Source organism: Lithobates pipiens, unplaced genomic scaffold (assembly GCF_037356315.1).
Source record: "Lithobates pipiens isolate NorthernLeopardFrog02 unplaced genomic scaffold, aLitPip1_a1.2 Scaffold_3, whole genome shotgun sequence".
NCBI classification, from domain to species: domain Eukaryota; kingdom Metazoa; phylum Chordata; class Amphibia; order Anura; family Ranidae; genus Lithobates; species Lithobates pipiens.
The window spans coordinates 85,351,823-85,378,913 of NW_027507790.1; the positions used below are offsets into that span (position 1 = coordinate 85,351,823).

The 27,091-nt window shown below is 41.2% G+C and overlaps 1 protein-coding gene across 3 annotated transcripts in view; it reads left to right on the forward strand.

Annotated features, from left to right (window-relative positions):
- ATP2A2 (ATPase sarcoplasmic/endoplasmic reticulum Ca2+ transporting 2) overlaps positions 1 to 27,091 on the forward strand; it is a 76,470-nt gene that overhangs the window by 21,074 nt on the left and 28,305 nt on the right. For all 3 annotated transcript variants that reach the window (XR_013263880.1, XM_077461992.1, XM_077461991.1), the window contains exons 6-17: positions 11,559 to 11,639; positions 11,988 to 12,073; positions 12,229 to 12,693; positions 19,225 to 19,313; positions 20,339 to 20,441; positions 21,305 to 21,436; positions 21,610 to 21,732; positions 21,890 to 22,108; positions 23,520 to 23,855; positions 24,055 to 24,275; positions 24,647 to 24,849; positions 26,397 to 26,482. Coding sequence is in view for 2 of the 3 variants with exons in the window: in XM_077461992.1 (XP_077318118.1) it covers positions 11,559 to 11,639; positions 11,988 to 12,073; positions 12,229 to 12,693; positions 19,225 to 19,313; positions 20,339 to 20,441; positions 21,305 to 21,436; positions 21,610 to 21,732; positions 21,890 to 22,108; positions 23,520 to 23,855; positions 24,055 to 24,275; positions 24,647 to 24,849; positions 26,397 to 26,482 (2,144 nt within the window). In the remaining variant the exon portion in view is untranslated. The remainder of the gene's footprint in view (positions 1 to 11,558; positions 11,640 to 11,987; positions 12,074 to 12,228; positions 12,694 to 19,224; positions 19,314 to 20,338; positions 20,442 to 21,304; positions 21,437 to 21,609; positions 21,733 to 21,889; positions 22,109 to 23,519; positions 23,856 to 24,054; positions 24,276 to 24,646; positions 24,850 to 26,396; positions 26,483 to 27,091) is intronic.

The window sequence follows — 27,091 nt, forward strand, 5'->3', positions numbered from 1 at the left end:
AAGTAGTCTCTGTTCAGGGGTTATAAGAATTAGGCCAGGCTACCCTCCTAAAACTACAGCAAAGACCAAGAGAAAAAAAAAAAAAAGTGGGAAGGAGGAGAGAAAGGAAAGTAGGAAAGGACCCCGTGCTCCAATTTCTACCATCAACAGCTCTAATCGGGTATAGATGGGGATCTCCCGTCTAAATATTTGACCCCTGGGTCCCAGACTTTATCAAACATGTGCATTTTATCTTGTAAAATCGATGTCATTCGCTCATTAAGTGTAATCCATGAATGTTTGTGCTTTTAGTTGTGTGACTGGCAAGGCAGCCGTTTTTCAGGATTTTGCAATAATAATTTTTGCTGATATAAATGTGATGAGACGTCTCTGGGATTTCAACGCTATCTCCACCTTACTGCCCAGCAATGCCTGTCTCTGGGATTTAACGAGGTTCACTTGAGTGAGGGTGTCGATGAAATTATACACCCTAATCCAATAGCGCCTTACCTTAGGGCACTACCACGACACATGGTTCCTTCCTTTCTGCATCCGCGGAAAAACAAAAGGGATTCTGCTGGAACCATGTACCTTCTCAGAAGCACTTTATAATTGGCTTTTATTATTGAAGCATTTAGAAGCGACCTTGAGGCCCCTTAGGCTATAATATGCCATTCATCTAATTCAATAGTCTCCTGGAGGTCCACCTCCCATTTTTCCATGTAGCCCTGTTTAATAAAGAAATCGGCCAAGATGGTAGTATACATTTCTGAAATATGTCCTCCGATTTTGTCGAAATTCTGACACAGGTATTCCATCAGGGACATGGTTGTCAGAATATCAGAATTTCGTGATCTAGTGCTTTAAAAAGTGCATTATCTGTGTGTATCTGAAGTATTTCCGAGACTGGCATTTGATATTTCTCCATAAAGATTTTTCTTGTTAATATTCCCTTTATGATCGCATAGGTCAGCTATACGTAGGAGTCCTTTGTTGGTCCGCCAATCAAATGTTCTGGGGGTGAGGCCTGGGGTGAAATAACTATATTTCCAAGAATAGGTTCAAGTGGGGTATGCTTATCAAAAAAAAGCTTCCCCCTGAGTGGGTGGGATTTTAAATGACCATCAACTCCGGACACAAATGGACACAATAATATACAATTTTTATTCATAAATTACACAATGTACATAATATTACCAGGAAGTGCAAATGGGCTAAACAATGTCCTCCTGGTATATTAATAAATAAACAAACATGTATACAGAACAAAATATGATTAAAACAATGCTTGTCCTATATCGCCCACACCCGACGTGTTTCCAGTTGCTGATAATTCAGAACCTTCATCAGGGGTGAACAAACTTGATGATATAGCAATCTAGTGAGGCGTAAGTTCGAGGATCAAAATACCTGCCATTTAGAAAAATATAAGTATGTCTGAAGAGTACTTCAAATACTATTGAGATGTCAACCAAGTACAGGATATCCTGCAAATTTACTTCCAGATCAGTTAGAAGGATTCTATGGCAAGGGGGGTTTTTGTTTCTATGTGGAACATTAATTGGAACAAAAAATGGCTATCTGGATGTTTCAAGTCCACCTTCATGTGTGTGTCAAGCTGAATTAGCATGTATATGACTTGCACCCAGGGTTGCCTTGTCCCATTCCCAGGAAATAAGCCCATAAGGAAAACTGGAAGCTGTAGTCCAACCACAAATTACAAACGGCAAAGCAGTCCTCTATGTGCAGCGTATGGATGGCACTGTGGGGTATGCTGGGATTTAATACCATCAGATTTTGTTAACCAATCCCAAATATTCGAGGAGAGTGCAGGGCATAGAATTGGGGGGGGGGGGGTGCATTCCTTAGGTGATAACCATAGGTGATAACCATAGGATATATCGCCCTTCACCTGCATCCATATAGGGTGGGACTGCGTAGAGTGAAACCTGGCTAATTGGAGCAACTGTGCTGCATATTATTGCAAATCCAGGGTCCCTCAACCCACCTTTCCTCTTAGGGGTGAATAATGTACCCTTGTTCACCCTAAGCCTCTTATCCCCCCCCCCAGATAAGATACAAGTTTTTTATTCTGAAATGCCAAGTTTCGATTGGACAATCGCTACTGGTAGCGTACAAAATAAGTACAATATTTCTGGAAGAGCATTGATCTTTACAGAATGCAGTTGCCAAACCACGACAGTGGGTGAAGCAGCCATCTGGCTAAATCAGGTGTTAACCGTTGGTATAGTGCAGGGCAACTTTTGGCGTATAAAGTCGGATAATGTCGGAATGAGATTAATGCCCAAATATGGGAGGGCCTCTGTGCCATATGAAATTATAAAATTGTTTAAGCGTATTTTCCTTTGAGAGATGTCCATGGCCTGTGACTTGTCTTGATTTATTTTAAGACCTGAGGTTGCTGTAAGTGGTTTGAGTATTGCATATAAGTTGGGGAGGGTGGTGACCGGCGACGAGACATCAAGATGTCAGATGAAGATGGGGCTGGCCGATCTCTGGAAATGATACCCGGCTGCAATAGCAAATCTACCTCCTCATGGTGGGATTTGCGCTGATCAGTAAAGAATAGCCAAAATGGGAAAGACTGCAGTCATATTTTTATCTGGCGGTTCAGTATCTGCTGTAAGAGGTTTCATATTTCAGCGTTTTTGCACTGTGGAAGGGGCAAGATCTGCAAACAGCTGAATGGGAGTCCCAAATAGTGTCAAATCCTGGCGTTTCCTTGAGGCCGTCATTAATTTCTCTTTAATCTTGTAGTGTGGCTTCATTATTGTAGCTCGCCGAAGTCCATCTGACCTGGGGGCAGTCAGGGCCCTATGAACCCTATCCATCTCCAACTGATGAGGTGAGATGTCTGGGATCAGTTCTTTCACGTGAGCGTGCATAGCTCCTTCCAGGTCTGTGTGGGTTTCTGGTACACCTCAGACCCGTACGTTCTATCAGTGAGACCTATTTTCCAGGTCTATTTTTGAGTGGGCCTCATCTAATTGTTCCTGGAGCTCTGCAGCGACTGACATTTTTGATTTGACTCTGGCTACTGTTCCTTCCACTTTTTGGTTTCAGTAGTGTTTAATCTGAGACCAAATGTATATCCTGCTTAATGTCAATAGTTATGATGTTATGAGTCTCCTGCATAGGGAACAGGTTGGGGTGAGGATTCCCCATGAGCAGGACTAAATTGGCTGAAGATTGAGTTAGCTAGCTCTGCCACGTTTTGGTCCATGGAGGAGCCTGGATGCTCTGATAGCTCCTGTTTTGGGGAACGAAGGCAGGGAGATAGTCTCACTCCAAGAGTCCCCATCCTGAGCCTCTGAGGAGTGAGAGGAAAAGGAGTCTCGTATGTCTGCCCTGGGAGAAATATCTGCAGCCTGTGATGAGCGGGCTGTCTGCTGTGCTTGGCCATGTGTGTCTGGCTTACCCGGCACCATCTTGCGTGAAAATGTTGGCTCAGGGAGTGAGGGCCAAGCCGGTCCCTGACGGTTATTCTATGTGTTTTAGGGGGAGGTCCCCCCAGGCAGTCTGGTGACCTGCTGCTCGTCTTGGGATGTCTCCCGTTCCTCCTGCGCTAATTTTAGCCTAGATTTGGTCGGCAGTGTGCGGAGCGCACTTTTTTTGGTAGGTTTATTTTAGCATTGAGTGACCAGAATAACAAAAATATCCAGAAAAATCTATTTTAAAAAAGTTTTATAAATGGATTTGCAATTTAGTGAGTGAAATAAGTATTTGATCCCTTATCAATTAGCAAGTTTCCTGGCTTCCAGGTATGTTCTATACAGGTAACAAGCTGAGATTAGGAGCGCTCCTAATCTCAGTATAAGACACCTGTCCATAGAAGGAATCGTCACATTTCAAAATCTCTCCACCATGGCCAAGACCAAAGAGCTGTTCATGGATATCGGGGACAAGATTGTAGGCCTACACAAGGTTGGAATGGGCTACAAGATCATCTCAGTTTGGTGAGAAGGTGACAACAGTTGGTGTGATTATTACCAAATGGAATAAACAAATTAAACTAAACTAAATTTTTCTCAGTCTGGTGCTCCATGCAAGATCTCACCTTTTGTGGAGTGTCAATGATCATGAGAGCAATGAGGAATCGGGAGAATCTTGTCAATGATCTCAAGGCATCTGAGACCATGGTCTCCAAGAAAACCATTGGTAAGAAAGTATGCCTTGAAGGACTGAAATCCTGCAGGTCCCCCTGCTCAGGAAAGCACATGTACAGACCCGTCTAAAGTTTGATAATGAACATTTGAATGATTCAGAGGAGAACTGGGTGAAAATGTTGTTGTTTGAGACAAAAATCGAGCTCTTTGGCATCAACTCGCTTTGTTTGGAGATGACGGAATGCTGCCTATGACCCCAAGAACATCATCCCCACCGTCAATCAAGGAGGTGGAAACCTTTTGCTTTGGGGGTGTTTTTCTGCTAAGGGGACAGAGCAACTTCAACGCATCAGAGGGACAGTGGGCGGGGCCATGTACCATTTATATTGTAAAGCGCTGAGTAAATTGCTGGTGCTATATAAATCCTGAATAATTATAATTATCTTGGATGAGAACCTCCTTCACTCAGGGCAATAAAATGGGTTGTGGATGGGTATTCCAGCATGACAGCGACACAACACATGGCCAAGGCAACAAAGGAGTGGCTCAAGAAGAAGCGCATTCAGGTTCTGGAGTGGCCTAGCCAGTTCCCAGACCTAAATCCCATAGAAAATATATGGAGGAAGCTGAAGGTGGTTGCCAAATGTCAGTCTCGAAACCTTACTGACTTGGAGAGGATCTGCAAAGAGAAGTGGGACAAAATCCCGAGATGTGTCCCAACTTGGTGGACCAACTACAGAAACTTATGACCTCTGACTGCCAACAAGGGTTTTGCCACCAAGTACAAAGTCATGTTTTGCAAAAGGATCAAATACTTATTTTGCTAATTAAAATGCAAATCAATTTATAACTTTTTTTTTTTTTAAATGCGTTTTTCTGGATTTCATCTTATTTTTATTTTTGTTCTGTCTCTCATTGTTTAAAGCAGAGTTCCACCCATTTAAAAGTAAGCGGCTACAAAAAGTGTAGCTGCTGCCTTTTTAATAATCTGACACTCACCTGTCCCATGGTCCCAGCGATGCAGGCACAGTCTTGCTCCTCTCTACAGCACCGGCCATCTGTCTGCGCCCAGCTGTGGCTTCACATCCGGGCACGCACTGCACGCTGTGAATGGATGGGCAATCTTCTGGGACCTGTGACATGTCCCAGAAGATTGCAGGGAGGGATTATTGGGGGGGGGGGGGTGAGCTTCCTTCTGGAGCCAGAGGAGGAAGTGGGAGCTTGGCTTGTCATTTGTCAGTGGGCAATTAATACACATGGGCTACTAGATGATGGGTATAACCTGGAAAGTTATTGCAGGTGTTTAAAGTGGTTCTAAACTCGGGGGGGGGGGGGGGGGGGGGACCTGAAAGACAAATAATGAGCTATTATGCATCGTATGCTAGCTTATTATGAAATACTTGCCTTTAGATAAAAGCCCCCGCAGCAGTCCCATCACACTGCTGTGACTGGCGACATGTCTCCCGGCGTTCTTTCTGGGCTTGCGGGCTCTGGCGCTGTGGCCAGAGCTGCGATAACGTCACTCTCACGAGTGTGCCGTTTCTTCAGTGTGTATGTGCTGATGACGTCCACACAAATGCGGATACAGTGACTATCTCCTAAACTGTGCAAGGTCACAAGGTTTACGGTACCTACAGGTAAGCCTTATTGTATGCAAATCTCAAAATAAGCTATTACTTGTAATTGCATAAGGACTCCCTAGGGACTGCTTGTACTACAGGGACACGGTGTAGAGAAGTTTGCTTTTTAATGTGGGGTCATTTATCTCTCATAGTAGAGTTGTTTGTTTTGTTTTTGTTTGTTTTTTTGTAGATATTTATTTTTTGATCTATGATGTTACAAAATGTAGGTTCTGTTTTGGTTCTGTTTCAAAACTGGTGCGAAGTAAAAACTCTTGAATTCTTGGGCAACTTATTTAGTGCTTGAAAGGAAGTGGTTGGATGATTTGATTAGTATGAGTAAATTTCAAGGAAACAACAAATTGTGCAGTACTAATGCTGTAGCGCTCACATTTTGTCTGTGGTTTTTATACATGCTGCGCCAGAAATCTTTAGATAACCCTCTAAACCTACAACATCCCCAGCATACCCGTCCTAGAGAATTAAAAAATGACACCTGCCTGGAGCAAAGCAGAGGGATCCTATCAATCAGATTTTACTGGCGTGATGGTTACAAATTACAGCTGCAGTACAGTGTAAATGAAGGCACCCATAGAATCCACTCATTCATTTCTGATCACGGCCATTTAATTTGGAGTGTTGGAAGAGTAGCAGATTATCTCTGTAGGAAGTGATCTGGTTAGTAGGTTTATTCACTTAAGCCGAGTAAACTGCACTTTGCAAGTGCAGTTGCTCCAGAATTTAATAAATGAGGTAAAGCTCCACTTTGTAAAGCATACCCAATCACGTGCCAGGAAAATAGAAAAACAGTATTTTTGCTTGCACATGATTGGGTGAGCAAAGCTTCTGCTCACTTACTAGGCTCTGAAGCAACTACACTTTCAGAGTGCACAGTCTACTTGCCTTTTAGTAAATCAACCCCAATCCCTTTTACTCCCGGTGAACTATTTTTAAATCTCTGTCTTTTGTCTTTTTTTTTTTTTTTTTTTAAGTTTCTTTACTTTCAAACCTGATGCTGCTGGTCTGTGGAGTTGTTGTGCTCAGACCTCTTTTGACCACTGTGATGCTTTGAAACTGCATTTTGCCTGCCTTAAAAATGCCCACATTGGAAACCAGTAGTTTTGTAAAAGTGGACTGATATCGAAAGTTTTTTTCTGCTTATTTACAGTAGGATGCAAACATAGATGGTTATTTGTTTCTCTTAAAGGCTTACGTTTTTGGGCCCCACTGCCTTGCAGCCCAAGTCAGTGACTTGTTGCAACTAGCCTAAAATGTTGAGCGACTGTTCATTTTCCTATTTTATGGAGTCGGTGCTAGGGGTGAATGATAAACCTCAACAATACATAATGCATAAAAGATAAAATCCATTGGTGTGTATGGGCTTAGAAGTTGAGGACCTCGACAAATTGTTCTTGCACTTTTTTTTATTGATGCGTTTAGTATGGGCTTCCTTAACTTAACGCACGTTAAAACTTGTCAGCGCACTGCAAGTGTGAACCCAGTCTAATGCTGGCCATACGCTACGAAAAATTGGCCGGAATTCAGTCATTCGTTTTTCGGCCAGCTAATGGGCACAAAATCGCTAATCGTTTTTGAGCCGAAAAAAAACAAAGGACAAGTTTGGAAATGTCCCACTAAATGAACGCTAAATTGAAAGATTAATGTTTCCCATCTGAACTGTTTACACTAGGTATATGTAAAAAAAAAAAAAAAAAATGTATTAATCTTATGTCCACTGAATTATTTATCGGTCATTACATGATGGTACTATCGTTTTAAATGTCAAAAGGACAAACTTTTGCTAAAGTGGAGAAAAGGGAGGGAAGAAATCTTTATTATACAGGATTGATATAGCGCCATCAATTTGCGCAGCACTTTACAACATGAGGGCAGACAGTACAATTCAATACAGGAGGAATCGGAGGGCCCTGCTTGTTAGAGTTTACACTCTAGGAGGGAAGGTCAAGTGATAGAAAAGGTAATAGCTGTGGGGGATGATCTGATGGAGAAAGTAAAAGTACAGTTGTTAGGTGGGGGCCGGATAGGCTTCTGTGAAGAGAAGGGCTTTCAGGGATTGTCTAAAAGCAAGCAAAGTAGGAGATAAGTCTGACAGATTAGGGTAGGGAGTTCCAGAGGATGTTGGAGGCTCTGGAAAAGTCCTGGAGGTGAGCATGTGAGGAGGCAACGAGGGAACTAGAGAGCAGGATGTCTTTGGAGGAATGAAGGGAATGAGTAGGTTGGTGTTTTTGAGACTAGGTCAGTGATGTAGCTGGGGGCTGAGTTGTGGATGGCTTTGTAAGTTATTAGAATTTAGAATTTTAATTTGTTGGGCGAGTGGAAGCCAGTGGAGGGATTGACGGGTAGCAGACACTGAGCGGTTAGTAAGGGGGATGGGCCTGGCAGCAGCATTCATGATGGGTTGAAGGGGGGATCGCCTGTGTAAAAGTAATCCCATGAGCAGGGAGTTGCACTAGTCGGGGACATGGGATATGACCTGGGAGTTTTGTGGTGTCATTGGTTAGGAGGGGACATGTTTTGGAGATGTTGCGGAGGTTGAGATGGCAAGATCTTGAAAGTGTTTGGCTGTGGGACCGAAAGGATGGCAATGTTTTCTTACTCAGAGCTATGATTAAGCACTTTTTATAGTGTGAAACGCGTCAATTTTCTTGTATTGCTTTGCTGTGGTTTGTACTGTGTGATCCCAAGTTTTAAATAAAAGGCACAAGAAATTTTCTCTGGAGTGCGGCTGTCCTGAGGGTTTTTTTTTTTTTTTTTTTTTTTTTTTTTTTTCCCGCTCATCCTCTTCTGTATATGCACTAGCCAGCAGCTGGGGCTCTTTGTCTCTAGAGAAGTATTTGTCTGGATGGATCTGCCCGGAGCGGTGGTGTTTCTCTTTCCTTATGGAGACCAAAGGCGTGGAGGGTTGTGTGGGGTTTTTTATTTTATTATTTTTTTTTTGAGGAGGAGGAGGACCAGGCGTTGTAGCTGACAGAGAAGTATAACAATAGACCAAAGGAGGCTAAACAGATCAGTGCTGCCAAAGCGCAGAAAGAGAAGGAAATTGCTAAATCTATTAAGGGAGATGAAACCTTCTTTAGGTACATTAGTGATGAAAGGAAAAAATACGAGATTGCTAAAATATAAACTGGGTACAACACATATGTTGAGGGAGACCTGTATGTAGCAAACCATTACTTATGTTCAATCTGCTCAGAAATAAATTTTACGAACAATAACAAGTTGGGGAATCGTATTGGTTCTAGTAATGACGGTTAATTTTTCGGATTTCTGGAGCCAGAGGTAGCAGAGGAACTGGCTCGATTAAAGCTTAGAAAAAGTAATGGGTCTTGATATTCCGGAGTTCTAGAACTTTGAGATATTGTTGTTGGACCATTTGCAGATCTTTTTAATCAATCTCTTCTAACAGGAGAAGTTCCCCATAACTAGCAGACCGCTAATATTATGCCTATCTACAAGAAGGGCAGTAAGGTAGAACCTGACAATTACAGGCCAGTGAGTTAAACGTCAGTTGTAGGCAGGTTTTTTCCTCTGAAAATCGAGGACAAACCGCACCTGTGTGTTATAAGCCAATATCTATCTTTAACCAACTGGGGGAGGGGATGTCATGCTGGCCATCCCTTCTCTCCTGGCCCTGGGACAGCCTGACGAGTTTTTGTATTCTAAAGATTTAAAAAAATCACTGCCGTCTCTTCACATAGATCCTTTTGAAATGTCATAGTAAGTGTTATAGTAAACTGAAGCCCGCAAATACCTAATCTTCCCTTCCTCCTTCCCTCCTTCCCTCCCTTCCTTCCCTCCTTCCCTCCCTCCTTCCTTCCTTCCCTCCCTCCTTCCTTCCTTCCTTCCTTTCCTTCCCTCCCTCCTTCCCTCCCTCCTTCCCTCCCTCCTTCCTTCCCTCCCTCCTTCCCTCCTTCCTTCCTTCCTTCCTTCCTTCCCTCCTTCCCTCCTTCCTTCGCTCCCTTTCCTCGCTCCCTCCCCTCGCTCACTCCCTGTGACCAGCTGGAAAGAATGTAGTATTTTCAGGCTTTGGTTTACAATGACAGTTACACAGTGTAGGCAGAATCTATAAGCAGGGACAGGTAGTGATTTTTCTTTAAACTTTAGAGTACGCTGGCAGTGCTGTCTCAGGAGACTAGGGTCTCCTGGGAGTGCAGGGGGCTGTGTAATGTACAGGGGGGGGGGGGGGGGCTTTGGAATGTAAAAGGGCCTGTGGAAAGTGTGTGTGTGGTTTTTTTTTTTTTTTTTTTTTTTTTTTTTTTTTTTTTTTCCTTTGGGGGGGGGGGGGGTACATTGTTAGCCAGCACTACAGAGGAAGAAGATTTGGGGGTTCTCATTTTAGATGATTGCAAAATGAGCATACGGTGACCAGTCAGTGGGAAAAGTGAATAGAATTCTATGATGCATTACTAGAGGGATCACCAACAGGAGGAAAGAGGTCCCGATTCTCCAATGTAGATCTTTAATAAGAAAACCCTATATAGCTCTTTAATGAGACCTCATTTAGAATACAGTGTTAATTTTTGAAGCCCTTATTGATAAAATAGAACGAGTCCAGAGATGGGTAACAAAAATGGTAAAAGGTTTGGGGGTCAAAACAACATTGAGAGCGACTTCAGGAAAATAATGGCTACAAGTGTGGAAGAAAGACGAGAAAGGGGAGACATGATTAAAACAGTTAAATACATCAAGGGGGGTGAATAAGGTTCAGGAGGGTGTGGTGTGGGGTATTTTTTATTTTTTTTTTCCCCCAAATTTGAAACCATGATCAAGAACACGGGAACAATACCTCTAACTGGAGGAAAGTTCAAAACTAATCTTGGAAAGTATTATTTTACTGAAAGGGTAGTTGATTCTTAAGGCCCATACACACGATCAGACTTTTTAACAAACATGCAAATTAGCTGTTTTGGAGCAACATCTGACTGTGTGTACGCTCCATCGGACAAACTTTTTTGGTTTTCATCTGACTTTTGTTGGCTGTGCGAACGGACAAACTTTCTGGCAACAAAAGTCAGATGGAGCAAAGTCTGATCGTGTGTACAGAAAACCATAGGACTTTTGTACAAAGTACAAACAGGCATGCTCAGAACCAATGCAAAAGATCAGACAACAATACACAAGTTGACCAAAGGTGGCGGTAAAGAGCAGAAAAACTACATGATTTGGTGAAAGTTGCCTGAAAAAGTCCTGCTGTATGTATGCAATACAAGTTCAGGGCCGACGCCCTTTGTACAAAAATCCAAGGGAAAGTTTGTACAAAGTCCTATCGTGTGTATGAGGCTTTAGAATGATCTACCAGCAGAGGTAGTAAGATAGCCGACAGAAAAAGGCTTCAAACATGTTTGGGACAAACATAGATTTATACTCGGACAAAAAAGTTAACGGGTATAATAGGAATTGTTTTTCCCTTATGTAGTCTTGGGGGTTACACTTTAATTTCACATTTCTGCAAAAATTCTGCCATGTTACAACAGTATCAAAATTAGATTTTATAATGGTGCTTTTTTTATCTTTTAAAAAATCAGTCCTTGACCTCCAGTAAAGTGACTTTCCCCTAGGGCCTAGGCCAAGATGATACTATTGGTATGCTGCAAGCAGGAGGAAACATTTACCAATGCTCCTCTCTCCTAGTAAACGGACTGCAATATTGTACCTGTGCAGCAAGCATTGTTTCATTTATATCGAAGCCCTGTCCTTCAGTGGACATACAAAAATAAAAACATTTTAAGTATGTGTTGTGAATTTATGAAATGCAATTCAAATTAATGCTAAATTCTTTAATTCTTTTTTTTTTTTTTCTCCCTCTTTTTAGTTGGTGATAAAGTCCCGGCAGACATAAGGCTAACTTCTATCAAGTCTACAACTTTAAGAGTAGATCAATCAATCCTAACTGGTATGTAGGATGAGGTGTTTGTGTGGGGGGTGGGGTTTTATTTATCTTTTTTTATTTTATTTTTTTGCATTCCTTTTGAAGTCTGGGGCCCAAAGTGCTTGAAGATCGTGTACTTTTTCAAGCTTCAAGTCACACTGCTCTGATGTGAACAGGCAAAGATGAAAACCATGGGCTTTTTTTTTTTTTTTTTTTTTTGAGTGTTTTGGAGCTTGGCGCTATAAACCACCCAAGTATGAATGGGACTTGACAGAAGAAATATACTGATTGATTAAAAAGATACTAGCTTTTGTGGAAAATCTTGTATTAATACTTTCTTTAGGTGACTGAAAATGTTCCCTTATGTTCTAGGCGAGTCTGTGTCTGTTATCAAACACACTGACCCTGTCCCTGATCCACGTGCCGTTAATCAGGACAAAAAGAACATGCTCTTTTCTGTAAGTACATACAGCTGTTGTCCTCAGTAGATAAACGTGAACCTCTAAACTTCTTCAGGTGCAAAATTGGTCTTATTTTTCGGTCCATGACCCCATTTGCTGCACTTTATTTTATTTTTTGTAAAAAAATTATTATTTTTTTTTTTTCTTCTCAGGGTACAAATATTGCTGCTGGCAAAGCAATTGGAGTAGTTATAGCAACAGGAGTCAACACTGAAATTGGGAAGATTCGAGATGAAATGGTAGCAACTGAGCAAGAGAGGACTCCATTGCAGCAGAAGTTGGATGAATTTGGGGAGCAGCTCTCCAAAGTTATCTCTCTAATTTGTATCGCTGTCTGGATGATCAATATTGGACACTTTAATGATCCAGTTCATGGAGGCTCTTGGATCAGAGGAGCCATCTACTACTTCAAAATTGCAGTTGCCCTTGCTGTTGCTGCTATCCCTGAAGGTTTGCCTGCGGTTATTACTACTTGTTTGGCTCTGGGTACTAGAAGAATGGCCAAGAAAAATGCTATTGTCAGAAGCTTGCCATCTGTTGAAACCTTAGGTTGTACATCGGTCATCTGCTCTGACAAGACGGGAACTCTAACCACTAACCAGATGTCTGTGTGTAGGGTAAGAGGATATCCATATAATATTAAACCTCAATGTATGTGATGGTGTTGCATCTGCACTTTCTTTTGATATTTTGGGGGAAAATGTGTTTCCATTACTATGAATGCGACACTGGCATGATTTTTTTTTTTCCTGCACTGTCAAGGTCACCTTGAATGTAAGCTGTATTTCTTAGGTGGGGGGATTGAGTGAGGAAAAAAAAATCCAATCGTACTGTGCCAATCAGCCAAGCCTGTGGTGCATTGTCTTGTTAAGTGAGTCATGGATGACTGGTCAATTTTATGGTTCTATCCCTCACAGCATTCTAAACAGATGAGGATGTGACCAAGCTATTGTGAGACACATAGCATTTAACATTTTGTTTTTTTTGCTCGGAGGGGCAAACCCTGGCAGAATAGTTGGAAATAATGGATGTGATTTTTAGCTTCTATTCAATGCTCTGCTTTTATACTCTGGCTCAGAATTTTGATCATAAACAACAAATGTTTAGTGTAGTAGGTTACATAATTGCATTTCAATTCTGATGTGCTGTTTTGTTTGACTTAATCCATTGTAAGCAAAAAAGGTTACCTTTCCTCACAAGAGTAAATGCTGATCAGTATTCAAGAAGAGACTAGTTGCAGTGTTTCATAACTGCTCTAGTCAGACTTGCAGGGCTCTGTGTTTCCGAGGAATGAAGCCAAGAGACCTTGGCAATTAAGTATTAGATCCTGTTGGGCTTAATTTGTGTCTCTTGCTGTTTTAAAGGAGTAGGCTGCATACTTTTGGTGAAGAAAAATAATATTCATGGTTTTTTGAGAAGTAATGTTTTGGAACTACTTTGGGATTGTTGGTGAAAATGACTTTATTCACTTTCTTCTCGCAAATCATGTCTTTACTAACACAAAGTTAAGTCTTGTTGGGAATTTTTTTATGCAGTTTTACGTGTTGGATTTGTCAAGAATCTTGGAGATGGGCATTATTTAAGACTTGTAAAAACTTTTGGTGTACTTTTACATTTGCCGTTCACTGTCTGATGCTAGCAACAGTTTAACCACTTAAGCCCGAAGGGATTTGCCCCCTTAATGACCAGAATTTTTTTTTTTTGCAGTACTGCGCTGCCTTACCTAACAATTGTGCCGTCATGCAATGCCACAAATAGAACTTTTTTGCATTTAATTTTATTTATTTATTTTTGTGGTGGTGGTATTTGATCACACTTGCAGTTTATTTTTTTCGCTATAAGCAAAACAGAGTGACAGCTTTTTGTTTAAAAAATTCCATTCTGCTATAATACATAAAAAAAAAAAAAAAATGAAATTATTCATCAGTTTATGCTGATATGCTTTTACATATTTTTGGTAAAAAAAAATAAAAAAATCGCATTAGGTGTATATTGATTGGTTTGCACAAAAGTTATCGCCTCTACAAACTACTGGATAGATTTAGGGACTTTAATTATTATTTTTATTTTATTTTTTAATAAAATGCTTTCAGAGTAAAAAAATAAATAAAACCGAAATCTATCGTTAGATTTATTTTAAGATGCATTAATAATTTAGTTTATTCCGCATTAAATGGTACTTGGTTTGGTTATGTGCCACGAGGCTGTATATTCTGCAATATTTAAGTTTTTGGTAAAAGGATCAGTTCACACCAGATGCAGTTCCGTGCGCTTTTTTTTTTTTTTTCCTCCTGCACTAAAAAATGCATGCACAGTGTTTTCTATGTATTCCAATGGCTCTAGTTCACACCATGCAGTCAGTTTCTGGTGCAGAAAGCGACCGGAAACTGACCAGAACTGACTGTATTGGTGCAGAAAAAAAAAAAACTGAATGGAGCTGCATCTGGTGTGAATTGGCCCTCAATGAATCGAAGCTCTGCAAGCTGAGATACCATGCACTGGCAATTTTATTGTTTTAATTAAAGACAATAATTTTGAGTAGTTCTCCAACTATAGGTTAATAAGGCTAAAATCTGTTCCGATATCGCTGTTTCACTAACCTGACGGCTTATTATTCTAAACCTTTATTTTGTTTGTAAATATTAAAGATTCCAACTATCAGCGAGAGTTAGTCCTCACATTTTAACCACTTGAGGTCCAGGCCATGGCCAAATGACGGCTACCGCGCGGACCTCAATTTCCGGGAGGCCGTCATAGGACGTCCTCCCCTGTAGCGCGCAGGGATTGCGCTGTAATCGGAGTCACTGAGACTCGGGTGATCACCGATCCGAGTAAGGGGCCGGCCCCTTACCATGTGATCAGCTGTCAACCAACTGATTACATGATGTAAACAAAAGCTCGGTAATTGTGTTTTTTTTTTTGTTGTGTGTGTGTGGGGTTTTTTTTTTTCCTCACACTGACAGCGTGAGGGGAAATAAAAGCCGATCACTGGCTTACTTTAAAGGGACATCAGTCCTGAAGAGGAAGCATCACAGGCACCTCATCTGTGCCAATCAGTACCCCCTTTAAATGCCACCTGCCATTGCCCACAAGTGCCACCTATCGGTGTAGGCAATCAATGGCCATCACTGCCGCCCCGTCAGTGGCCATCACTGCCACCCCCCTGCCCCCCTTTACTTACCTGAGACCATTCACCTGTGTGCGCTTCCCCCGGCATCGTCTTCTCCACGGAGTCTGGCCGTTGATTGGATAGATTCATAGCCACGCAAGCTATTGGCTCTCGCTGCTGTCAATCACTTCCAATGAAGCAGCCTGCCGGGGGCGAGACCGAGTCATACACTCTGTGTCTATGGACGCAGCGTGTATGACGGGGAGCGCGCCCACAAGCTAACCCCCTCGGGATAGAGATTCCCAGAGGGGTTGGATATTGCAGGGAGGAGCCAAGACAGCCGCCGAGGGACCCCAGAGCAGAACGATCGGGGCCACTCTATGCAAAACTAACCTTTTTAGTATCCCTTTAAATTTAACTTTGACAGTTCATTCAAGGTATGCCTTGAATGTAACCATTTAAGCAGTTACAAGTATGCTTATGTTGGCTCTCGATGGGACTGTTCTATCGAATTGCTGGTGTCATTGCTGATCACATGTGCAGCACCATGGCACCGCAGATCAATCGAAGGCTAAGATGGCAGCTTCTTTTGGCTGTAAAGGATAGGAGGGTTTCGCTCCTCTTTAAGGTTGAGGGTGGCTTCAGTACATAGGGATTTGTTGCATCCATTCAAATGTCTTTGACCAAATATAGAACTTGTATATTCCTGCCAACAACAACCCAAATAGAGGAAGTGTTTGTCTAAAGATACTCCTGTGCCAATAACTAATAGATTATTTTTTTTTTCTGCATGGGCACATTTAAGCTATTGTATTTCTGAGTTAGACAGTCAGTATTTATATTCCAAATGATTATTTTCAGGTTTAAAATTAAATTTTGTACACAAATATATTTGCCTTTAACAGGTCAGTTGAAAATTTAAGGCCCATTTACACTGTAACATTGTAAGGCAGGTGTAGCGACGCATGTGCACAATTTCCCCATAACAAAAATGTGGTGTGCCCATATTTGCGATGCAGTGCGTCCTGAAAAAGCGAGTATTTCTGTTTTAGTACATCTAAGACCCATAAAAGGCAATGGCAACTCATTAAAATGCGTACACATGTGGTGTGTTTGTTTTGTTTTCGATGCCATTAGCAACATATATTAACAAGCTTTGGTCAATGGCTGTTAACTCTATCCACACAAAATCCTGCACAAAAACATGTTGGGAATGCATGTGCATGGCAATGCACCTGCATAGACCTAAATGGGCCCTTAAAGGAGAAGCCCAGCCTAAGCTTTTTAGGCTGGGCTTCTCCTATGGGAAACAGAAGTGCAATTTAGTTTTGCACTCCTGTGACCCATTTTCAGTGGAGAGAGGTCTGAAGTCGACTCTCCACTGTAACTGCCATCAGTCAAGGCAGCGTGCCATCCCAACTTCCAAATCTGGACCCGCCAGCTGCCTTGATTGATGGCAGTCTTGGTGGGCCGCTGAGACAACCTCTCCCCGCCCCTCCACAGCTCAACGCTCCAGTGAGCATGGAGGATCAGAGAGGAGAGACGCTGACTGTCAGCAGCTTTCCTCTCAGGGATCTGTGAGAACCCAGCCATTGATGATTTTTGGCTTGATTCTCGGTGCAGAGATGCCGGGGGACAGCTGCAGCATTCGTCTGATGTTGCATCCACATAGGTAAGTATGAATCCAAAAAACAAAACCCACAATTCTCTCTTTAAGGCCGGGTTCACACCGCTGCGATGCGGGAACGCTGCGAATCCGCGGCGTTTTCCCGCATCGCATTACTCCCTCCGTCAGTTCACACTGCCCTATGCGGACGGCTGGGAGTGTCAATAATATGTTAATGACACCCCCAGATCCGTAGGCTTTCTTTTTTCATCTGGTGATCCAGATGTGTGTGCGGGAGTAATGTATGCATTTGCACCTAAGCACGGTGGGACGGAGGCGCTTTAATCCTTTTTTTTTTTTTTTTTGATTGACATCCCCTGTGACAGCATGAGTCATGACAGGTCCTCTATTAGACTCCAAATCTCTTCTCTAGCCTCCATGCAGCCAATCAGACACAGATCGGTCTGATCGACTGTAAATCAAGAGGTGGAACCAGAAGTGGTGAATTACTCGTCACTCCTGATTTTCCAGGGTTACAGAGAGAGAGAAATGGTGCCAGTTCCTCTCTCTCTGTTCACTGCAGCAATCGCCGGGACGGTAGAGCCTGGAAAGGTGGCAGGAGGGGGTGGGACCCCTTTCTGCCAACCACAGAAGTGATCAAGTGGTTAATTAGCCACTTTAATCACTTTTGTTACAAAGGGAATCGCAGGCATCATCCCAGTATAACTACTGAAACCCGAGGACGTGCACGGATGTCCTACGGGCAGCAAGTAGTTGAACCCCAACTAAAGATATTGCTGTACAAAGATAAATCGCTGCTGTGTCTCAAACATTTCTGAAGAAATTTTCTCTGTAAACGGGAGCTTTTACAGCAGGACACAAGGAGAAACTGGGCGAACTAGGTACCTGCATAACCAAAAATTACTTCCCTTTTTTTGGGTGGAGCTCCGCTTAATTCGTCCCAAAAAACGAGAATAGGGAGAAAATCTCTTTAATGGAGCCCTGGATAGTTTTTTTTTATTATTTATTTTTTTACCACTAACAGGTGTTTCTAGTCCTTCTGTTCTAGCCAAAACAAAAATTAATTTTTGGTATAGATACTTCTAAGTTGCTTTGTTTTTATACTTTTTAACCTGATCTGAAAGACTGAGTAAGCTGTCACTGTCTTTTTAAAGTGGAGTTCCACCCGCTTTAAAGTGTAGCTGCTGACTTTTTTTAATAAACAAACATTTACCTGTCCCACGGTCCAGCAATGCGGGCGCCTGGAGCCTCGCTCCTCTCCCTCTCTTTTCTGCGGTGCCATCATGGCAACTGTGGGCACCTGGCTGTGACCGCTTATGGCTTCACGGCCAGGCATGCACTGCGAGTCGCACTGTGTACTGCTATTGACCAGGCAATCTTCTGGGACCTTTGATGTGTCTCAGAAGATTGCTGGCAGGGAGAGGCCGCCTACGGGGAGAGGAGGAGTTGCCTAGCGGGCGAGACGAGAAGGTGGGACTGGACGTCCCTCTAAAAAAGAAGGTACCTACTTCTCTGCCACCTAAGGGGGTAGTGGTCTGGATCCATCTACGTGCCCCCTCTCCCAAAATCTGTGACAAGTTAAAGGGCAAGTTCACCTTTAGGGCATTTTCACACTGAGGCACTGGCCGCTTCTAACACAGCTGAAAAAAGGTGCAACGCGCTGTTACCGAAGCCCTTTGCCGGTGCTCTGGCAGATTTGGCCATTGATTTAAATGGCATGGCACTTGCTGTCAAAAAAAATCCACCCACATGGTAGCATCATTCATTCACAGAATTCTGTGAATGGGAGCGCTACAACTACCATCAGCCATTGCAGCTGGTGGCATGTAGTTGTCAATGAACTTCCAGGGCACTGATGAGCACTAAAGGTTTGTTTTTGTTTTTTGTATTTTTTATTTCCTCTGAGGGGAAGAGATCAACCACCTTGTTACAAATGAGGTGACTGCACAAGCTTTTTCTATTCTAAGTAACAGTGTTTTAGCTTCGTGTGTGGGTTGTGTTGTGTTTTTGTATTTTTTTTTTTTTTTGCGGCTTTATTGGATCTCAGTTCTTACACGGCATATGACTCGGAAGCTGATGTGTTGGTCAGGAGAATTTCACCTGTTGCTGTATCCATTTTTGGACCTATCCTAAGCTGGGGAAAATGATAGCCTAAGGTGGAAATGTAAGACCTATGTGATTGTATAGGAGCATATAATCAGAATGTTTAATTTATTTCAAAACGTGTCATGTACACGTCTGTATGTTCTATATATGTAAGGTGTTATATCATTTTGTTTCATCCTGTTATTAGCATTTCTCAAGCAGCATCATTTAAGACAAACTGACGTAAAATTTTGGAACTAAATATGATAAGTACATTTATTCTTAAAAGGTGAATCAACTGATACTTATTTTTTTTTCTTCCTACAGATGTTTATTGTTGATAGAGTTGAAGGTGATAATTGCTTTCTGAATGAGTTTTCTGTAACAGGCTCCACTTATGCTCCCATGGGAGAAGTGTAAGTCCCTTTTTAAATCTTCTTTTTTTTTTTTCTTTTTACTTTCAAGTGGATTGGTTTGCCTACTTACACCTGAAAATAGTTTAATGTCATTTCTTGTGGTCATTTTTGAGAGGAGCTGTGGTGGTGGGGTACTCTCCTATTAAAGCAGTAATAAACCCAAAGGCAATTAATATATTGCAGTTTACCTGTTCTTAGATGTGATGGCTGCATTTGTTTTTCTTTTTTTCTGCTTTGTTTTCCTTATTTTCACCTGTGATCTGGCCAGCAAGTCTATTTTTCAAAAGCGCAAGCTTTTACAGATGTAGCAGTTACAGGATTGAGACAAACCATTTACAGCTGACGGGGGTGCTTTTTAGTTATTTAAAAACTACCGTAAAAGGAAAAACTGTTGCTTTAACTGCTTATAAAGTATTAACTAGAGTTTGACTTCAACTTGTTAGTGTAGCGAAATCTAACTAGTCCATCAAACGCCCTGCCCAACAGACTGACTATGCTCCTGTCCAAAGCTGCCCGGTGCTCCTTCATCCCGAATGGAGGTACTCTAATATAGGAGGTGTGCCACTGGCCCGATCACGAGAATAGGAGTTAGGAAGGGGGTAGGAGCTGCTTTTTTAAGTTTAGTTAGATCATGACATTCCCTTCATCTGCACTTATTCATGTCTTGTATCTATGTGTCTGAAATGAGAACGGTCTGTGTTAATCCAGAGAAAATTAGATTTTAAACGTTTTTCAGCATACTTGTTGCTGTTGGTTACTAGATGTTTTGGAAAATAATGGCTGTGGGTGATTCAGCCATAATTTGCTTTTTGATAGCATCATGCGTGTGCCTTGCATTCTGTGTGTTAACAGTACCTCCATGCACGGTTTAATTTGTAAACACAAGGCCTTGTTTAGGACTATCCAGAAATTAAGTTGGAGCAAATTAACTTTTACTTTATTTTATTTTTTTACATTCATGCTGACAAGCAGTTGGTAATATAGAGAATTTTTTGTGTTTTTTGTTTGTTTTCCCATGTTAATAGGCTGAAAGATGACAAACTAGTGAAATGTCACCAGTATGACGGCCTAATAGAGCTTGCCACCATCTGTGCACTTTGTAATGATTCATCTTTGGACTTCAATGAGGTTTGTATGATATATTTTATATACCTTTTTTGAGTATATGCAAGATGTAAAGTATTACATCATTTGTAACTGCTGCATTGCTGTTGATATTAAATAAAACAAAGATAAAATGCAGGTTTTTTTTTTTTGTTTGTTTTTTTACACACGAACAGCAGGTTGCACAGGAAAAAAACTGACTGCTCCGGTAGGAGCAGCTGCACTAACCACGCTGAGCTGTTGTGTTCAGATAGGGGGACGGCCATTGGCCGAGAGCGCTGATCGGGAGTCAGGCGGCTGCTGGTCTTCCAGCATGCACCGCTGACGTACACACAGGCCAAATGGTCAGCCTCCCTTTTATTTTTATTTATTTTTTTTTTTTTCCGGTCCCTGTGTACAGAGCTTTAGGCAACCAAAGATAATGCCATTTTTTTTTTTTCCTGCAACAAAGTAAAACCAACAGCACTATTGTCTTCTGCCAGTGGGGAACCTTCCCTGGCAGGAGAACACCAATGCTCACTGCTGGTGGCTATAGCCACCGACGGTAATCGCATGCAGAAAATCCTACAGACTAGTTTTTGCTGAAGGAGATTGATAGATCAACTTCTGTACAGCAAACCTGCCCATAGATGAATTGAACCTTGGTTAATCACTGCTGAACTGACAGATTCAATCCATTTATGGCTGACCTTACTATCACAAACTTTTATTGACATGCTCTCCTTGCCAACTGGCAATTGATTTAAAAGGATATCCATGTAAGTGTCAATTATATTGTACGTTTTGAATATGCCTGACCTTTTTAAAATGCTGCAATTTATTTATCTTTCTACATCTATTTTCTACATATAACAAATTTATCGTCACTTCTTTTCTATTAAATGTAGGCAAAGGGCGTTTATGAGAAAGTTGGAGAAGCTACAGAGACTGCTCTTACCTGCCTGGTTGAAAAAATGAATGTGTTTGACACAGATCTAAAGGGACTCTCAAAAATAGAGCGTGCCAATGCTTGCAACTCGGTTAGTCTCACGCGCGTGTTTGTTTTTTTTTTTTTTTTTTTTTTTTTTTTTGGTTTTGTTTTTTGTTCTTTATAGGGTTATAACTGCAAACCGCAGAGCCATGTAACAAAAGGTTACTGTTACTGGTGGTTAGTGTGTATCTTTGCTTCTACAACTAACTTGTTTGTTTATAGGTTATTAAACAGCTGATGAAGAAGGAATTTACATTGGAGTTCTCAAGAGATAGGAAATCTATGTCTGTTTACTGCACGCCAAACAAACCAAGTCGCACTAACATTAACAAAATGTTTGTCAAGGTAAATCTCCTTTCATACAATACATTATTTCCATATTTCTACTTGCTGCAATATTTATTTTTTATTTTTTTGTTTTTAATGCTGGTCATACTATCAATACTAACTTTGTTTCTTCTTCTTCTTTTTTTTTTTTTTTGTTTTTTTTTTTTTTTGTTAGGGTGCTCCTGAGGGTTTAATAGATCGTTGTACTCATATCCGTGTTGGAAGCACAAAAGTACAATTAACACCTGGAATTAAACAGAAGATTACGAGTGTGATCAGAGAGTGGGGTTCAGGCCGAGACACTCTGCGCTGCTTGGCTCTGGCAACTCATGATAACCCTCCACGGAAAGAAGATATGAATCTTGAGGAATCTGCAAATTTCATTAATTATGAGGTAAAGTATTAAGTGCATGCTTATTTTTTTTAGGGGTCTGTCGATTTATCGCGTGTGTTTGTTTTTTCTTCTTTCCTCCTCCTCCTCGGGGCCAATAATGACTTTCAGCTGCCTTTCATGCCTTATAACAAGTGTCGATATTATGTACATTTTAAAGTTTTTTTTGAAAAATAAACCATTTCTACACATTTGGTATAAACATGTTTTGTTTTTCCCAGTTTACTTTTAAGGTTTGAAATTTTATAAAGTGCTTGAAAAATAATGGCTTGCCAAAAAATGTCAAATACCTAAAACTGCTCGGTGACCAGTATCAGTAACCAATTTATTTTAAAAATTTGCGATGTGATCGTAAATGAATAAATGATTTATAAATGATGAGCATCTCATACTTACCTGCTCCCTGCAATACTTCTGCACAGAGCAGCCCGCTTCTGTGGTCTCCCACAGACACTACTGACTCCACCACCACCACCCCACTGCCAAGTGCACACATGGCAAGCTACTCATGCGGGCTCGTTCCTGAGCAGCATGCTCTTTGGCCATAGACACTCAGCAGGGCTCTCTTCTCGCAGGCTGTTATGGACAGCAGCAGGAGCCAATGGTTCCCACGACTGCCTGCATGTCCAGTGACTAGAGAGAATGAAGAGAGTCGCTGCTCTCTGTCACCGTGCTGGAGATCAGCACTGTGCCAAACATTAAGTATTTAGGGAGTGGTCTGTGATCCTAATCTTCTATCCTAATCTTCTACCTTAAAACCACTTTAAATCATGCTGCAAGAAGTAAAGAGAGATTATGTAGTTTTATACCAGTGATCGTATTATGATATTGGGTGAAAACATTTTGCGATCAATGCCAAAATCTTGTGTGTGTGTGTGTAATTTTTGCCTGTGTAATTTACTGTATAGTTAGAAGGATCCAATTACCTTTGAGTATGGTTGAGGGGTAATATGCAAGTTGGATCTAGAAAGTATTGTCTTGCAAGCAAGTGTTAAGAGTATGTGGTATCAGGATAGGGATATCTGAGTAAAATAAGGGGTAGGGGGCATTTGGGGAAAGGGAGAATGCGGATGGGAAGGTAAAGTGATGTCATTGCCCTGCCTCTTCACCTTGTCCAATTATAGAACACTTTGCATTTATTCAGAAAATGCAAAGCATTCTCTAAATGTCACCTGTGGGGGGCCAGGAAGTGGATATCACAGAAATAGTGGCGTTTACTTCATTGATTTTCCAGAGACATCAGCCAGGAAGGTATATACATAGTTATGCTTAGTTATACTATACCAAGCTTGACCATTGTAATGATCTATAATATAGCCATGCCTGGAATTATTTTTAATAAAGCTAATGTTGTGTTAAGTTTTTCTGTGCTCTGGTTGAAGCTAATTGTCTTTTAATGTACTTCTACCTCCAGACCAATCTGACTTTTGTTGGCTGTGTTGGAATGCTGGACCCACCTAGAACCGAAGTTGCTGCATCAGTGAAAATGTGTCGACAGGCTGGAATCCGCGTGATTATGATTACTGGTGATAACAAAGGAACAGCAATTGCAATTTGTCGGCGTGTTGGTATCTTCCGTGAAGATGAGGATGTTTCTCAGAAGGCTTTTACAGGTCGCGAGTTTGATGAGTTGTCTCCTGCTGCACAAAGGGACGCTTGTATGAATGCACGCTGCTTTGCTCGTGTAGAACCTTCACACAAGTCCAAAATTGTTGAGTTTCTGCAGTCCTTTGATGAGATCACAGCCATGGTAAGTTAATGAACATTAGAAAATACTATTATAGGGTCATAAATCTTTCATGATTCTATCACGGCTGTGGAATATTAGTAAGCGTTCTGATATGAAGGGTTTACGATTTGTTTCATTTGTCTAATAAAGATTCCCAAATCGCATTCTGTGTCACCAAAATCTCTAACCTCAAATACATTATGACCATTTTTGGTTTTAGACTGGAGATGGTGTCAATGATGCCCCTGCCTTGAAGAAAGCAGAGATTGGAATAGCTATGGGATCTGGGACAGCAGTGGCCAAAACTGCTTCGGAAATGGTGCTGGCTGATGATAACTTCTCCACAATTGTGGCTGCTGTTGAGGAAGGGCGAGCCATCTACAACAACATGAAGCAGTTTATTCGTTACCTCATCTCTTCAAATGTCGGAGAAGTGGTTTGGTATGTATCAGTCGAAAATGCTGTTTTATTGGCACGGTTTGCATGGGTTTGAGTTGGCTAACTTTTCCTGAAACGCTGCCCTTTTTATATTCATCCTGCTCTTTACCTGTAACGCTTTGGCTTGGTATAGATATCAGTCATGCAGTTCACCTTCGGGAAAGCACAAAGTTTCAGGGCAGGTTTAAAAAAGGCAAATATACCCAACCACTGTATATACTTTTTAGAATGGTGTGTGTGTGTGTGTGTGTGTGTGTGTGTGTGTGTGGGTTTTTTTTTTTTTTTTTTTTTTGTGGCTAATATGTTTTGGGAGAAATGCCTTTTTGAAGTTTTTAATAGCAGATATTTTACTATATGCTTTTTGTCCAATGTAGCATTTTCCTGACAGCTGCCCTTGGATTTCCTGAGGCATTAATTCCTGTCCAGCTGCTGTGGGTTAACTTGGTGACTGATGGTCTTCCTGCAACTGCACTGGGTTTCAATCCACCAGATCTGGACATCATGAACAAGCCACCCCGTAATCCTAAGGAACCACTCATAAGTGGTTGGCTCTTCTTCCGGTATCTTACTATTGGATGTGAGTGTTTTCTATTCTTCGGTGGGGCAGGCGGGTACATGGCATTTGTGTATTAGACTTTTTTGGCTTAACTGTTCTGTGTAAAGGCTTCTCTGGCTCTTGTCATTTGTTTGTTTTTACATGGTGCATTTCTCCTCATGTAGTTTTTCATTTTGTACAAATTAATTTTGAATCTTATTGAACAAAGTCAATAGGGAGTCTGTCAGTATTATCAAATCGCATAACTAGTAGTAGTTGGTCACATTCAGCTAGATTTTGTAGACTTTGTTTGACTTTGCTCAGTAATGTTGTGGACGTTTTTGTAGCGTGTTCCAGCCGCTTAAAGAGACACTTCAGTCTCATGTGCCAAAAACTGTAGCTGTTAACTCAATAAACATGTACTTACCTGTCCAAGGATTCAGCACTGTCCTCACCCATAGTTTCTTTGCCAGTGTTCAGGTCCCCAGCGCCGGTGTTTTAACTGTGGGCAGCTGGCTGTGGCTTCACAGCCAGCTGCCCACTACGCATGCACGAGGACGCTGAGCTTCGTGAAGAGTCCTGCACCCTTTTGGGACCTGTGCCAGAAGGCTGTGGGCAGAGAGGGGGAAGGAGAACTTCTGCTCACATCACCAGGATGATCCGAGTGGGAGGCGGGTACCTGCCAAAACTGTCAAAACCCCTCCCACTTTCAGTTCCAAAGTGTTAGGAAAATAGTCCAGCATTTATATCCAAACCTTGATCCAGTTATGGAAAGGCAAATGTTGTCTAGGGATTAGATGGTCGGTGTGGAATTTTCCCTGTATTGGTTACACGGTCCCATCCTTTATCACAAACGCTTCATATGCAATTTTAGGTGTGTGTGTGTTGTGTGTTTTTTTTTTTTTGTTTTTTTTGTTTTTTAACATGAATGAAGGTAGGAAATGTCAGAACACCACGGTAGAGATGTTAAAAACATTTATATTTGGAAGAGAATACTCCCCTATGTTCAGTACCGTAATAGTTGTTACAATTGGATGTGTAGTGGCTCTTGACTGCAGAGAAGTGGCTTGGATAAGCTTCAAAATGTCTTCAAACATTACAGAACAAGTCTGGCTGAATGTCACCAAATACTACTAGATATGTCATATCTTGGGAAAAATGAGAACCTTTGCAAACATCAAATCACAATTTTCAATTAAAAGTATCTCTATTTTTGCCAATGACTAAAAAGTCACTAATGGCTTAGTCTGCAGTCTAGGAAATGTATGCTGTGATCTTTGTCTACCTATGAATTGTGAGTTTTTGACCCAATTAGAGACTGCATTGAATTTTTTTTCTTTTTTTTTTTTATGTTCAATTAGACCTTGCCCATAAAAAGAACAGCATAAAGCAAAGCCTACTTATGCAACGAGCAAATATCACTACACCCAAGTCCTTTATACATATGTGTATATATACCTGCAAAAACAAATTTTCACATGTAAATCCTAAAAAAAAGGATTGAAAGCTATGGGCTGTGTTCGAATATCGCAATGTATACTGACTTAACAAATACCTTTTTGCTTGTTTTCCTCTCTGTTTTGACTTAGGTTATGTTGGTGCCGCTACAGTTGGTGCTGCTGCCTGGTGGTTTATTGCTGCTGATGATGGACCAAGAATCACTTTCTATCAACTGGTACTAAATATAATTTTAGTTTTAGCGGAGGAAGATTTTAAACTTTTGCATGTAGATACTGCATACTTTTTAGTACTGAACAAGTACCTGTATGAATGTTTTTTGTAAAGTGATCCTGTGGTTTATTTATTTATTTTTTAACTATTTTGGTATCATTTGGTATTTTTAAAGCTGGCCATACACCAGCAGACTTTGTTTTGACAATTTTTGTTTGATTTTCTAATATTGTGGTCAAATTGATTTGTTTTCGATTGTAGTGACAAAAAATTTGAAGCAGAAGCTAACCTTTTTCTTGGATAAAAGTTTGTCTTGCTGCCAGTTTATTGTTGGTGATTCTTGCATAGAAAAGGGGGGGGGGGGGGGGGGCGCATTGAAAGCAGACATTTTAGTGTATGCAGTCTCAATCCTCCTCCTTTTTGGATCCAGCAATATACTGTAACCAGTTTCTCGTCAGTTATTTAACTATTTTATTACATGTATTGCTATAGCACCAACAATTTATGCAGCACTTTACATATAGTATATTGTACATTCACATCAGTCCCCTGCCTAAAGAAACTTAGTCTAAGGTCCCTAACTCACATTCATACATACCTAGGGTCCATTTAA